The following is a 14,392-nucleotide window of genomic DNA, read 5'->3' as shown; positions in this document are numbered from 1 at the left end:
TCTTTCCCTTCCAGTCCCTGGTCTCCGTTACTTCTCCTCCTTTCTCATTTTATTTCTCTATTTTTGATTCGTTTTGTTTATTTGAAAGGCAGCGGAAGAGAGAGAGAAAGAGCCGTTTGTGTTTGTTCAAACCAGGGACCCCTCACGTGTTAGGCAAGCGTAATAGCCACTACACCACAGGAACCACATGCTTCTTTGTCATTTAAAATCCTTTCCCCTTTGTTTTCTTTTCAAGATAGAGTGAGAGTGAGCTTTTTCTCCCTCAGTTATCCAGAATAACTTGCGGTAACTTAGCGTCTTCATGTCTTCGTCGTGAGCTGGCTGTTTGGGTTTGCTCGGACAGCTGGCTGACCCTACAGGTACCCAGGATCTTCCACCAAGCAACGGATGCTGTGGAGTTTGGTCTGGGCTTTCAATAGGATACGACCCTGCAAAGTCTCGTGGGACAGTTTCGGGAGGGGACTTTTTATTGTGACAAACTGTAAGCACATGGAAAGAAGTGAGAGCCATAGATGAGCCCCTGTGTGGCCGTCTCCCCTGTGCTTCTTGTGGGCTCCGCCCACTCCCCAACCCTCATTTTGTTTTTAAAGATTTATTTTATTTATTTGAAAGACAGAGTTAGAGAAGTAGAGCCAGAGAGAAAGGTCTTCCATCCTCTTATTCACTCTCCAAATGACCACAACAGCCAGATCTGAGCTGATCTGAAGCCAGGAGCTTCCTCTGGGTCTCCCACATGGGTGCAGGGACCCAAGGACTTGGGCCATCTTCCACTGCTATCCCAGGCCATAGCAGAGAGCTGGATTGGAAGAGGAGCAGCCGGGGCTCGAACCGCTGCCCATATGGAATACCAGCACTGCAGGTTTTAACCCGCTGTGCCACAGTGCTGGCCCCCAACCCTCATGTTTTTAAAAGCGAATCCCAGGCCCCGTGTTATTTTGTGTCTGGTGTTCGGCTCCCAGCTAGCTGGACCGTGAAGTTCGGGCTGTTTCTCACAGTTTGCACGGAGATCCAGGTGTGGTTCCCACAGTGCTTGGCTGGTCTTTGCCGAAGCCGCCTCCAGCCACGGCTCCCTCTCCATGTCCTCACTTCCCTTGGTTTCCTCTTACTGAAGAAGCTCCGTCGCTTGTCCTTGAGTTTCCCACGTGGTGGGTTTTCTCTGTGCCACCGCTGCTTCCGGGGTCGCAGTCACTGGGTCGCTGAGTCAGGCAGCTTCACCACATCCGGGCCTGCCCTGGGCCTCTTCCACCAGGACTCAGGAGGTGGTGTGCTCTTTCCTCGGCAGTGCGTCCTGTCCGCGTGTGCCGACACCCAGCGCCTGGACGCGCTGTTTGACAAGGGATGCCAGGTGGAGGTTCCCTGGACCCATCTTTCCTCACTCGCTCATTAGCAGGCTGCTCTGAAAAGCAGCTCCCCTTGTCTGCCCGGGCCCTCGGTGTTAGTCCTAGCGTAGGAGAGGCAGGGTGAGTGCCTGCTCCTCTGCCTTTATTTACCAGTGTTTGAGATAAGCTGGTCTGTTGATGCCCTTCCGTGGTGCCCGCGACGTTTTGTTGTTTGTCACTGCTGATGTCATTATGAACCGGGGAGCTTTATCTGACACATAGAGAGGGGGAGACAAGCACACACACACACGGAGCAAGGTATATCTTCCGTCTGCGGGTTCTCTCCCCAAATGCCTGGGACAGCCGGAGCTCAGCCCGGAGCCAGGAGCTGTCCCAGCCTCTGGCGTGGACGGCAGGGGCCCAGGTCGCTGGGCCGTCATCTGCGCTGTGCTGGGTGCATTACTGAAAGCTGGATCAGAAGCATGGAGCGTTTGGGGCTGGAACCAGGCGCTCCTGTGTGGGCGAGGGGATCCCAGGAGCTGCTTAGCCCGCTGTATCTCATCGTCAGCCAGCGGGAGCTTCAGGGTAACTCCTGGTCCTCTTGGTGTTGCCCTTGGAGTCTTCCATGATGCCCATGCTGTCTGGAATGGCAGGATGCACAAGGTCCACTCACACCTGAGTCCCCTGCTTCTCGGCGGAGCCCCGGTTCCTTCAACAGGGAAGGAAGTTTCAAGGCCATAAGCTGGGGTTGCAAAACTTTCAGAGATTCCATGAAATTTGTTTGGCAGTTTTTTAGAGTTGGCAGAGGAGACAATTCTGTACGCCTAGAAATGAGTGGCGGCCTGTGCTGGGCGCACAGCAAGCCGGCCACAGAGCCGTGCGTACGCTGTGGCTGCCTGTTTGCCGGCCCAGGCTCCTGGCACCCCACATCCCAGCGAGGTGGTCACATTGGCTGAAAGGCTCCGGGGGCTGACGACTTCCGTCTTCCCTCCCGCAGTGTTTTCTGTCCGCGTCAGGCACTCTCCTTCTGTCCTGCGCTGCCCAGGGTGCAGGTGGTTCGTGCGGGGCCAGTGGGGCTGCCTCTGCGGGTGCCCCTTGCGTGTCTGCTGCGCAGTGGCGTGAGCCTTCCAGCCTCCCTCTCCTTCCTTTCAGCGTTTGGAGTGCTGCTTTGGGAGATTGCCACCTACGGCATGTCGCCTTACCCGGGGATCGACCTGTCCCAGGTCTATGAGCTGCTGGAGAAGGACTACCGCATGGAGCGCCCGGAAGGCTGCCCGGAGAAGGTCTACGAACTCATGCGAGCATGTGAGCCCCGGCGCTGGTCTGGGGGGCGGTGTGAGGGACGCACAGAGGCCGCGGGGAGCGCCCACGTGCCCCGTCTGCTTGCTTCCTTCCATCTTCACGCGCACGCATGTGTGTCTATGTGTGTGTACGTGTGTGTGTGTGTGTGTGTACGTGTGTCTGTGTATTCAAAAGATTGATTTGTTTATTTAAAAGGCAGAGGCAGAGAGAGAGAGGTCTTCCATTCGCTATTTTACTCCCCAGATGGCTGCAACAGCCGGAGCTGGGTTGATCCAAAGCCAGGAGCTCTATCCAGGTCTCCCACGTGGGTGCAGGGGCCCAAGCACTTGGGCCATCTTCTACTGCTTTCCCAGGCCATAGCAGAGAGCTGGATTGGAAGTGGAGCAGCCAGGACTTGAACCCGCACCCGTATAGGATGCAGGCAGTGGCTTTCCCGCTGTGCCACAGCGCCGGCTCCTGGACGTGTATCTTTTTCACTTTCTTTAATGCTTGTGTATTTGTTCATACATTGCACACATACACTGCATACCCAAACCTGGGTTTCTCCTCAGTTCCCGGACTGAAGCCCTGAGTGCTGGCTCGGAGGACCACCCCTCTGGGCGGTGGGTGACTGCCCCCTCACTTCCGTGCCGTGGCGTCACTCGTGCTCGTGTGGGTGTGTGTGCGCGTGCCTGTGTGTTTGCAGCAGGCGTGGGCTCTCCATGCCTGGGTTTTCAAGTCCCCTTCACCCTCCTTCTGTTTCGTTCCATTAAGCAGTCCAGTTCATCCATCCAGTTCTCTCTTGATGAGCCACTGGTTGTTTTCTACATGTGTTTGGTTTTTCCATTGTAAGACAGGAGTGGACAGGCTCTTAGACCTGTCTCTCTGCTCTCTTACTCTGGTACTTTTGAAAGTGCAACTGTTGATTCGGATAACTGCAGGCATTTTAACTTCTTTAAAAAAGATTTATTTTATTTATTTGAAAGGCAGAGTTACAGAGAGAGGGGAAGAGACAGAGAGAGAGGTCTTGCATCCATTGGTTCTCTCCCCAAATGACCGCAACAGCTGGGGCTGGGCCTGGCTTCTCCCAGGTCTCCCACGTGGGTGCAGGGGCCAAGCACGTGGGCCGTCTTCCTCTGCCTTCCCAGGCACAAATGATCAGGAAGCTGCATTGGGAGCAGAGCAGCCAGGATCCCGGCGCTTGTTCTGGGTCAACCACACGAGTGGCAGTGGCCCGAGTGCTTGAGCCTCCACCTGTGCCTCCCAGGAAACTGGATCAGAAGCAGAACCAGGACTCGAACCCTGGCCCTGTGATGTGGGCCGTGGGCATCCCATGTTGCGTCCTAACCACTGCACCGACTTCCTGCCCGTCTGTCATTCGTGTGAATGACCCAGGGCCGGCTTGTTTTAATTAGCATTCTTTACTGATGCGGGTGTCCGACTTGGACAATCAGGAAGTGTAGTCGTTAGCTGCACCTCCCAGAGCGCAGGGGGAGAATGTGTTTGGGTGCTGCTCCGCCTGTCAGCGTCTCTGGGGCTTGGAGTCCCCGTTCCTGCCAGCATCTGGCGCCATCAGTGTCTTCACGTCTCTGATGGGACACAGTGGCGATCGTCTGTTTCAGCTTGTCACAGAAAACGATGTTAGCAGGGCTTGAGTGCTGCTTCGGTCTCCAGACTGTTCCTGAGGGTTGCCGGCCCCGGCCCCGGCCCCCCGTGCTTGCTGGCGCGGCCTCACGGTGGCCTGACCTGGTCTCATCTGTCTAGGTTGGCAGTGGAGTCCCTCAGACCGGCCCTCCTTTGCTGAAATCCACCAAGCTTTTGAAACGATGTTCCAAGAATCCAGTATCTCAGATGGTAAAATGTCCATCCCCACGGGGCCTGTGGGTGGGGGCACCGGTGCGGGGGGAGGTTGGCTTGGGGGCGCCCGTGTGGGACTGCAGCCCAGGGCCTCCGGCTTGCAGCGGGGCAGAGGCGTTGGCGTCGGGCGTCTGAACACTGCCAGGAGCTGTTTCCTGCGCACCTGTGCCTTTGCTGTAGCTCTGCGTAGATGACCACTCTCCTCTTAAAAAGTGGAAGAGCTGGCCCGGGACTGACGCTGCTGGGTTTTTGTGTTGTGTGTGTGATCTTAGAAGTGGAAAAGGAGCTGGGGAGACGGGGCGCACGGGGAGCTGCGAGCACCTTGCTGCAGGCCCCAGAACTGCCCACCAAGACCAGAACCTCCAGGAGAGCCGCCGAGCACAGAGACGCTGCCGACGCCGCCGATGTGCCCCACTCCAAGGGCCAGGGCGAGAGCGGTACGTCCCCACCCACCCCCGCCCCTTCCCTCTTCTGCTCCCGCGGGAGGCCCAGGGAGAGTCCACTCCTGGATGGGAGGCTGTGGATGGGCCAGGCACGGAGGGCAGCGGCCAGCCTTGGAAAGGGGAGAGCTCTCCCCGGGAGTCGCCGAGGAGCCGTTGGCCTTGGCTTCGGCAGATGGTGGGTGCCTGTCATGTGTGGCAGAGGTGCCGCCTGTCACGTGTGGCCCTCGGCACATGTGGCTGCTCTTCCCAGGCACTCAGGACAGGGAGCATTGCTGACCCAGCAGAGAGAGCTTCTCTGGGGAGGCGCTGGCAGGAGAAGCGCACGGCCGCCGCGACCTCCTGCTTCCTCAGGGTTCCTCTCGGCCTCCTGTGTGCAGGCTCTGCCCTGAGTTAGTGGTTGCCCCGAACCAGCAGTCCTGGGTGGGCCAGGCAGCGGGGTCTGCACAGCCTGAGAGAGAGAGAGTGTATGTGTGTGTGTGTGCTATACGTGGCTGTGCGAATGTGTGTACATTGCACTGTGCACCCCAAAATACGCATGACATGAGAAATAAATCCAAATTGTAAGACTTTCACTCCACAGCCAGCTAGGCCTTCTTTCCAACCTGTTGTGGAAGCCGTGGCCTGTGGATGCCCTAGACCTTTGCCCCTCACCCCTGTGTTGGTGGGTCCAGGTGGTTGAGCTGTGGGGAGAGGGGCAGCCCCCATGGGAACGTGTACCTGGTGAAAGCCCAGTGGTGAACTGTCCTGCCCACCTGTGCCCGCCAGAGCCCCTCTGTGGGGCCTTCGGAGGCACGTTCTCACCCAGGCCAGGAAGGTCGCGGGCTGAGTTGCCGGAATTCCACTCTGCTCGCCCCCTTCCAGCAGATTACGGTGGGGGTCCTCGGCTTCTCTGACTCCCCGCACCGTGCTGCCTCGAGTTCTGGGGCTGACACAGAGTCCCTCGCAGCCACCACGCAGGGCGAATCCAGCTCCAGGAAGATCCCTTACCCACCACTCCCGGTGGGTAAGAACCATTCAGAAATGGTCAGAGGGCATTGCCGTGTTGGCTGCCCGCGGGGTTACTCCCTGCAAGCAGCGCGGCCAGCTGTCCGGGAGCCAGCGTTCCGACGCGCCGTGTGGCCTTGTCCTCGCTGTGAGGGCTCTGCAGGGACGGGCCCGGGCCCACGCCAGCTCCTGTCTTCACTGAGGCACCGGGGCCCTTGCTGGACAGTGCCGCAGCCGCTGGCGGTGAGAGGTTCCGGGCCAGCGGCCGACCCTCGGCTCCACAGCCCCACGCGTCTTTCCTCCTGCAGCGCGGCCCGAGCTTTGGCTGTGCTCCGTTTGAGCCGGCAGCAGCAGGCGGCCGAGCTGGCGGTGCCCCGGGAGAGCGCAGGGGCCGCTGCGGCTCGGGGTCACTCACCTCTCCCGTGCCTTGCAGATGCCCCGGACCATGAGCCTGCCGTGTCTCCACTGCTCCCTCGGAAAGAGCGAGGCCCCCCGGATGGCGGCCTGAATGAGGACGAGCGCCTGCTCCCCAAAGATAAGAAGACTAACCTGTTCAGCGCCCTGATCAAGAAGAAGAAGAAGACGGCTCCGACGCCCCCGAAGCGCAGCAGCTCCTTCCGGGAGATGGACGGCCCGCAGGAGCGCAGGGGTCCCGGCGAGGACGAGGGCCGGGACGTCAGCAACGGGGCGCCGCCCCTCACCCCCTCGGACGCAGCCGAGCCAGCCAAGGCTCCCAAGGCCAGCAACGGCGCCGGTGTTCCCAACGGGGCCTGCCGGGAGGCCGGGGGCTCGGGCTTCCGGTCCCCACACCTGTGGCAGAAGTCCAGCACGATGACCAGCAGCCGCTTAGCAGCCGGCGAAGAGGAGAGCGGTGGCGGCTCCAGCAAGCGCTTCCTGCGCTCCTGCTCCGCCTCCTGCGTGCCGCACGGGGCCAAGGACGCAGAGTGGAGGTCGGTCACGCTGCCGCGGGACCTGCAGTCCACCGGGAGGCAGTTCGACTCGTCCACGTTTGGAGGGCACAAAAGTGAGAAGCCAGCTTTGCCTCGGAAGCGGGCCAGCGAGAACAGGTGCGACCAGGTGACCAGAGGCACCGTGACCCCCCCGCCCAGGCTGGCGAAAAAGAGCGAGGAAGCCGGGGACGAGGTCTTCAGAGACGCCGCGGCCGACGGCAGCCCGGGCTCCAGCCCTCCCGGCCTGACTCCGAAGCTCCAGCGGCGGCAGGTCTCGATGGCTGCTGCCTCTGCAGCCCCCCACAAGGACGAGGCCGGGAAGGGCGGTGCCCTGGGGACTGCTGCTGCCGCTGAGCCAGGGCCCCCTCCCAGCAGGGCAGCGTCAGGCGCACCTGGGGGCCCCGGCAAGGGCCCCAGCGAGGAGCCCCGAGTAAGGAGGCACAAGCACGCCTCCGAGTCACCGGGGAGAGACAAGGGGAAGTTGTCCAAGCTCAAACCCGCCCCACCGCCTCCCCCAGCCCCCGTGGGGAAAGCCGGGAAACCCTCTCAGAGCCCGAGCCAGGAGGCAGCTGGGGAGGCAGCCGCTGGCGCGAAGACAAAATCCACAAGCCTGGCTGTGGACGCAGCGAGCTGTGAGGCCGCCAAGCCTGGCCAGCCAGGGGACAGCCTCAAAAGGCCTGTGCTCCCGTCCGTACCAAAGCCACAGTCGGGCCCCAAGCCCTCGGGGACCCCCGCCAGCTCGGCCCCCACCCCTGCCTCGCTGCCATCGGCGGCCGACCAGCCGTCTTCCACCGCCTTTATCCCGCTCATATCCACGCGCGTGTCTCTTAGGAAAACCCGCCAGCCCCCAGAGCGCATCGCCAGCGGCACCATCACCAAGGGCGTGGTTCTGGACAGCACCGAGGCCCTGTGCCTGGCCATCTCCAGGAACTCAGAGCGGATGGCCGGCCACAGCGCCGTGCTGGAGGCCGGCAAAAACCTCTACACGTTCTGCGTGAGCTACGTGGATTCCATCCAGCAGATGAGGAACAAGTTCGCCTTCCGAGAGGCCATCAACAAACTGGAGAGCAACCTGCGGGAGCTGCAGATCTGCCCGGCGGCGGCGGGCGGCGGCCCGGCGGCCACGCAGGACTTCAGCAAGCTGCTCAGCTCCGTGAGGGAGATCAGCGACATCGTGCAGAGGTAGCAGGAGCCAGGCCTGCAGCCCGCGAGGGCTCGCCCACGCCTGCTCCCACGCCAGCAGCTGGCTCTGGCTGCCCAGGTTGTGCACCAGCTGCCCTGCGCCAGCCCCGCCACCCCCGCCCTTGGGGAGGGCCTCCGTGGACTGCGGCTGGCACGCCGGGGTGGCTTCAGATCGCGCTGAGCCCTCGGCCAGCTGGGGAGGTCGCTCCACTCGGTGCCTTCACTGCCGTTTCCCTCACGAACAGGAGCCTTGTCACCTCCAGGCCCACCGGCCTCGCAGCTCCCGGGTGAAGCCCGCGACAGACGACCCCCGGGCAGGCTGCGCGCTGTTGCCGGTCCCGCTCTGCATTGGGGGCGCACAGGGCCAGAGCCAGCCAACCTGCGGGCCCCGGGCAGGCGGGGGCTGGGGGGTGAAGGCGGGGGTATCCCCGCCATCTGTCCACGCCGCGTCCCCAGGCCCAGTTCCTGTTCTCATGTGACGTGCACTGTGAATCCTGGGTAGCAAGCTTGAGTCTGGAGGGTGACAGGGTCGCTGTCCTGAGGCAGTGGCTCGCTGGGTGACCGGCTGGGGCAGGCCTGGCCCCGTGCCGTGGAAGGATCTGCATTGCTGACCAACCTCCCTCCCCCTCCTCATCCAACACGAAGTGGATCTTTGTGGGGCCCCTTTCTACTTCTCCCGGGAAGGAGCTGCCACTGCGCACCAGCACACGGGGGTGGGGGGTGGGGGGCTCTGAGCAGAGCTGGCGCACCCCTGACCGGGGCGGGTGTCTCTTCTTTAATTACCGTGAGCGACACTTGGCCTGACGTTTCTGTGGGGTCATCTGGGAGCCTTAGGAAAACCGCAAACCAAACCCCAGGGGGTGCTTTAAAGAGCCGGCCTTGGTGTCTTCCCAGAGCTGCTTAAAGCCTGAGCTGAGGTGTGGAGACCCTGACTCCTCCTTGACCTTGACCCAGAGCAGCCGGTGCGGGGAGTGGGCCCCTGGATCCAGTGGCCCTGCACAGCCCCTGTTTGCACAGTGACCACCTGAACCTGTGTCTTAGCTCCCTGGGGTCGCAGTGTGCCCAGGGGGCGCCCCAACACCGACAGCGGCCTTGCAGACCCAGAACAGGCCGCGTGGCGCGAGGTCCTGGCGTCGCCTTCTGTTAACATGTGCCACTATATTTTGCATTTATACCTTGGTATTACACTCTTTTATAAATAGTTTCCCACTGTCCTCCGTCTGGAATGCCTATGGTGCCCCCCTCCTCTCTCGGTCCAGTTACATTTTGTTTCTGTATATGACTCTGTTGTGTTTTTTAAATAAAGAACTGTTTACAACATTGGGCTCCCGGGCGGATTGCTCCAGTCCGCGGTGCCTCTCTGGTGTGCGGAGCTGCCCAGTGCTTTGGGACTGAAGTCCCGCACGGGTAGGGTGGCCGTGGGTCCCCTGCCGCCCGCCGCCGCCCAGGCTCATCCCCGGCTGTTTGCCAGGCCCTGGCTGCCCTGCACCCGGGCCCTGTGTGCCCTCGGCACGTATCTGCCAGCTGCCCAGCTCATGGCAGCCTCGCTGTCCACCCCCACATCCTTAAAGTGCGCGGGGGGGGGGGGGCGTGTCCCGGGTTCCTTGCCCCTCCCACCCACGTGTGCCTTTGCACCCACTTTCCATCCCCGCCTGCAGCCCTGGGTGCCCCTGGCTTGTGCTGCACACTGCAGCCCGCAGGGGACTGTCAGGTGCAGCGTCCCCAGTGGGGGGGAGCCAGCAGCGCCTCTGATAATGATGCTGATGCAGCCGGCACACGTGTCAGGGCGCGCGTCCTGCTCAGCAAAGCGTGCCGGAGAGCACGGGTCAGCGCAGCCTCGTCCCCGGGCCGCGAGATGTGCTGGTGGCAGGCACGGGGGCTGGAAGCAGCTGCTGGGACCAGGACTGTGGGGTCGCGTGGTGTGGATTCGGAGGCGCTGCACCCCACCCCAGGCCCCGGAGCCTCCTGGTCTGGTTTCACGGGGACAGAGCCAAGGCCAGGCCTATGTCCCCTCAGTGGTGGAGCCATCACTGGACCAGGGCTTTTCTCCCCTTGAGTGGCTGCTCCCAGGTCTGGAGGGACACGCAGAGCGATCCTGGTGACAGCCACGGTCACCAGATGGCCACTGCGTCCAGGGCCTGATGGGGAGCCTTCAGCCTCGGCTGTGGCCGTGGCCACTTCGTTCCCGACACTGAGCCGGGTGACTTGTCCGGTGTCTGCTCTCACAGGTGACCGCCCACGAGCGAGTGAACTCAGGGTGGCCTGGCCGTGGCTGGCTCGTGGGAAACGGTGGTTTCTTCGCCTCTAGAGAGAGTAATGCAGTCGGTCCCAGCTCCAGAGTGCGCGTGTGATGTGAGCACGCATGGCAGGGTTCGTCGAGTCTGGGACCAAGCCACTGGAGGAGCTGGGATCACGGAACACCAGCCTAACATGTTAAGTTGCAGGAAGTCGGGAGACAGCAGGATAAGCCGCAGCTTGTGAGGCTGGCATCCCATATTGGAGTACCTGCTAGGGTCCCCGCTGCTGATGCACTAGGGAGCCAGTGAGTCCCTGGGCCCCTGCCACCCATGTGGACACCAGGGTAGAGGTCCTGGCTCCTGGCTCCCGCCACGTCCGGTCCCAACTGCGGGCCACTTGGGGGTGAGCCAGTGCATGGAGTATTGATCGATCTCTTGTTGCTTCTACCTTTCAAATTAAAAAAAAAAAATTCTTTTTTGAAAGACATCAAAAACCTGGAAACAACTCAGATGTGCATGGCCAGAAGAAAGGCCGGCGGGGTGTCCTGTGTCGGCGTGGGGGACAGACGGGGAGGGACCGGGGTCCTGTGTTGGCGTGGGGGACGATACAGACGGGGAGGGGCCGGGGTCCTGTGTCGGCGTGGGGGACGATAGAGACGGGGAGGGGCCGGGGTCCTGTGTCGGCGTGGGGGACGATAGAGACGGGGAGGGGCCGGGGTCCTGTGTCGGCGTGGGGGATGATAGAGACGGGGAGAGCTGCCACAGCTCAGGGGCCTCCGTCCCTGGGGTGCTCCTGGGAGTCAAGCTCTCAGTTTTCTTGGTGCGGAAGCAGTCGGGGGCGGGGGGGACAAGACGGCCCAGGGTCCCACTGTCAGCCCCTGCCCTCACCTCTGGTGGCCACCTGACCTGTCCAGGTCATGCTGCTGTAACAGGTGTGGCTCTGAGATAGTGCACCCTCCCGGGGGCTGCGGGTGGCCATGCCAGGGTCTCCGATGCTGTTGGTGCAGAGGCATGGCCCTGGAGCAGGTGGCTGCTTCCTGTTCACAGGGGAAGCATGGGATTCCTTGTTTTATTTTTTTAAAGATCTTATATATTTGAGAGGTAGAGTCACAGATGGAGGGAGAGAGACAGAAAGGTCTTCCATCTGCTGGTTCACTCCCCAGATGGCTGCAACGGCCTGAGCTGAGCCGATCCAGAGCCAGGAGTTTCTTCCGGGTCTCCCACGTGGGTGCAGGGGCCCAAGTGGGCCATCTTCTACTGCTTTCCCAGGCCACAGCAGAGGGCTGGATTGGAAGAGGAGCAGCTGGGACTCGAACCTGCACCCATATGGGTTGCCAGCATTGCAGGCCGGGGCTTAGCCCACTGCGCCACAGCACTGGCCCCTCGTTTTACTCTCATTTCAAACATACAGAATGGTCCATCTGTCCTCGTGGTAACAGCCTTCAGTGCGCACAGCGTGATGAGGGATTGCTTGTGTCTTGGGCGCTCTGGGCCCGAGGGCTGCGTATGCACCCGGCCTGCTCAGAGCAGCAGAAAACAGGGGTGGGGAGGAGGCTCCAGAGACTCCGCCCAGGGCAGCGGGCTGGCAGTGGGGCAGGCGTGGGAGCAAGTCAGTGCCCTAGCACCACGGGTGTTCCGAGGTTCCGGGTTACTGAGCTCGGGTGTACAGTGAACTGGGAAGAACAGCTTTCTCGATTGTCAAGGGTGACAGCAGGAACAGTGTACCCACTGCTGTGAAGGCCTCCCCAGCCTGCCTTGTCCTTACCCAGGTTCCTCCATCAAGGCTAACCTAATGCTGCCAGATTGAAAAACAGCCAGGTCAGGACCCAGTGCCATGGCATAGCAGGTAAAGCTGCTGCCTGCAGTGCCGGCATTCCATATGGGTGCCAGTTCGGGTCCCAGCTGCTCCACTTCCGATCCAACTCCCTGCTATGGCCTGGGAAAGCAGTGGGAGAGTCCCTGCACCCACATGGGAGACCCAGAGGAAGCTCCTGGATCCTGGCTTCAGATCAACTCAGCTCCAGCCATTGTGGCCATCTGGGGAGTGAACCAGCAGATGGAAGACTTCTCTCTCTGTCTCTCTCTTTCTGTAATTCTTTCAAAAAATAAATCTTTAAAAAAAAAAAAAAAAAGCCAGTTCAGGGACTGGCCTTGGGGCTCAGCGGGCTAAACCTCCGCCTGTGACGCCCACGTCCCGTATCGGAGTGCCGCTGTGAGCCCTGGCTGCTCCGCTTTATCCAGGTCCCTGCTGATGTGTCTGGGAGGCAGCAGAGTGATGGCTTCAGTGCGTGGCCCGCTGCTGCCCCGGTGGGAGCCCCAGGCTCTCCTGGCTTCAGCTTAACCGAGCCCTGGCTGTTGCAGGCATTTGGGGAGTGAGCCAGCAGATAGAGATTGTGTCTGTCTGTCCATCTGTCTGTCATTTAAACAGACATTTAAAAAAAAAAAAAAAAAAACACAGCAGTGCATATGCAGGCAGCACAGCCTGGGTGTCCGGAGCTCCTGGAACTGTGTTCCTCTTTCAAAGAACACGAAGTCGGCAGGCGGGGGTGGGCCAGGGCCCAGGCTCCAGGGCCTCCCTGTGCCTTCTGCCTTCCGTCTGCACCTGCTCCGGCCTTGATGAGCAAATGAGCTAAGGCTGATCTAGGTTACCCTCCCTTCCCCCTACCCCCGGTGCTCTGAGCAGACCCCAGGGTGAGCGAGCACCTGGAGAGCCTTGGTGCCCCTGGGGCCCATGGGTGTGTCACCCCAGGGTAGCCGATGGGCAGACAGCCCTTGGCAGCGGGCATCCTGAGTGCCATTGTCTTGTCCCTGCCACGGCAGCCCCAGGGCACAGGGACCCGGGCCCAGGGGAGCCTCAGGAGAAGGCGCAGACAACAACCTGACTCCCCTGCGCCTTTGCAGCCTCCTCTCTGCTCCCCAGTCAGCCTGGCTCTGCTTGGCTCAGATCTGTCACCCCTTAATGAAGTGGCTTCCTGGCAGCTGAGAAGTGAGAGCTAGGGCTCAGGAATGTGAGAGGCACTAACAGGACGGGGGACACTGTGAAATACTCCGCGGCGCCAAGCTGGGCCCGGCCCAGTGTGGGTCTAAAAGGCTAATAAAAATCCACCAATTACTGTGACAGCTCAAGGGAAAATTATTCAGTTGTGAACAGGAGCAAGCTGCGGCTTGAAGGGAGGAGGGGAGATGTTACCATAGTAACATCAATATACGTTCTCCTCTCCACCGTCGGAGCAGGCACGGGAGTGAGCGACAGGAGACACAGGGCGGGGCGGATGCCGGGGACAGGGAGCCCTGTGGGAAGGGACGCTCCTCCCCGGCCCAGGCCGCTGCGCTGGAGCCGCTCCTGCCGAAGCTGTTTTCCAAATCCTCCCGTTCTGAGGAAACCAGCGAGGCAGCCGCAGCGGCCGGTGAGCCTGGATTGTGTTTTCCTGTGCCTTTGAGCGACTGCCAATTACCGGGCTTCGGGCACAGCAGTGCAGGTGCGCGGCCGCCACCGCCGCCGCCGCCGCAATTTCCATCTCCCCCAGGCGAAGGCGCCTGCACTCAGGAAAACTGCCTGCCTGGGGCCCAGAGGACCCGGAGGCGAGGGGCCGGCATCCCATTATGGTTCTGCGGTTGTTACAACTTTTATTTCAAAAGACACACACAGCACATTCATATGGTGAACGTTTGGAATGCGGCCGCCCGCCTTCCCAATGGCTTCCCCCGAGACTCGGGACTGGGCGGGGCAAGACCCCGCACTGCACGCAGGACGGGGGCGGGGGCTCTGCGGGGGCCCTGCTGCTGCCGGGGGTGGGGGGCTGCGAGCTAATGGTGTGGAGGAGACTGCTGTTTCTGGGGCTATTTCTCATTTTCGGAGCTGGGCTCTGCACACAGCGCAGCCTGCGCATTCTCCAGACGTCCCCGTGGAGACCATCCAAGCTCGGGGTACCCCACTGTGGTCACCCAGGCAGCCCACGCACACGCACAGCCCTGGGGCCGGGGGCTGTCGGCGAGGGAGTGGAGGTCTGGCGGCCAGGACACGGTTTGCTCTTGCAGCCTTTTTCATGCCGTCTGGATATGTGTTTTGGCAAAGTCGGAAATCAAAAGCCAGGATGCCCCCTCCCCAGCCCACCGCCAGCAGGCCGGGGCGCCGGCCC

The 14,392-nt window shown here is 61.4% G+C and overlaps 1 protein-coding gene across 2 annotated transcripts in view; it reads left to right on the top strand.

The window, feature by feature from the left end:
• The window catches only part of ABL1 (ABL proto-oncogene 1, non-receptor tyrosine kinase), a 139,121-nt gene extending 129,787 nt beyond the window's left edge, over positions 1-9,334 (top strand). For both annotated transcript variants that reach the window (XM_062207366.1, XM_062207367.1), the window contains exons 8-11: positions 2,472-2,624; positions 4,365-4,454; positions 4,730-4,894; positions 6,318-9,334. In XM_062207366.1, the coding sequence (XP_062063350.1) occupies positions 2,472-2,624; positions 4,365-4,454; positions 4,730-4,894; positions 6,318-8,020 (2,111 nt within the window). In that variant the 3' untranslated portion in view covers positions 8,021-9,334. The remainder of the gene's footprint in view (positions 1-2,471; positions 2,625-4,364; positions 4,455-4,729; positions 4,895-6,317) is intronic.
• The last annotated feature ends 5,058 nt before the right edge of the window (positions 9,335-14,392 follow it).

Source organism: Lepus europaeus, chromosome 12 (assembly GCF_033115175.1).
Source record: "Lepus europaeus isolate LE1 chromosome 12, mLepTim1.pri, whole genome shotgun sequence".
Taxonomy (NCBI): Eukaryota; Metazoa; Chordata; class Mammalia; order Lagomorpha; family Leporidae; genus Lepus; species Lepus europaeus.
Note: the sequence above shows the minus strand (reverse complement) of the source record. Positions and strands in the feature narration are given on the sequence as shown.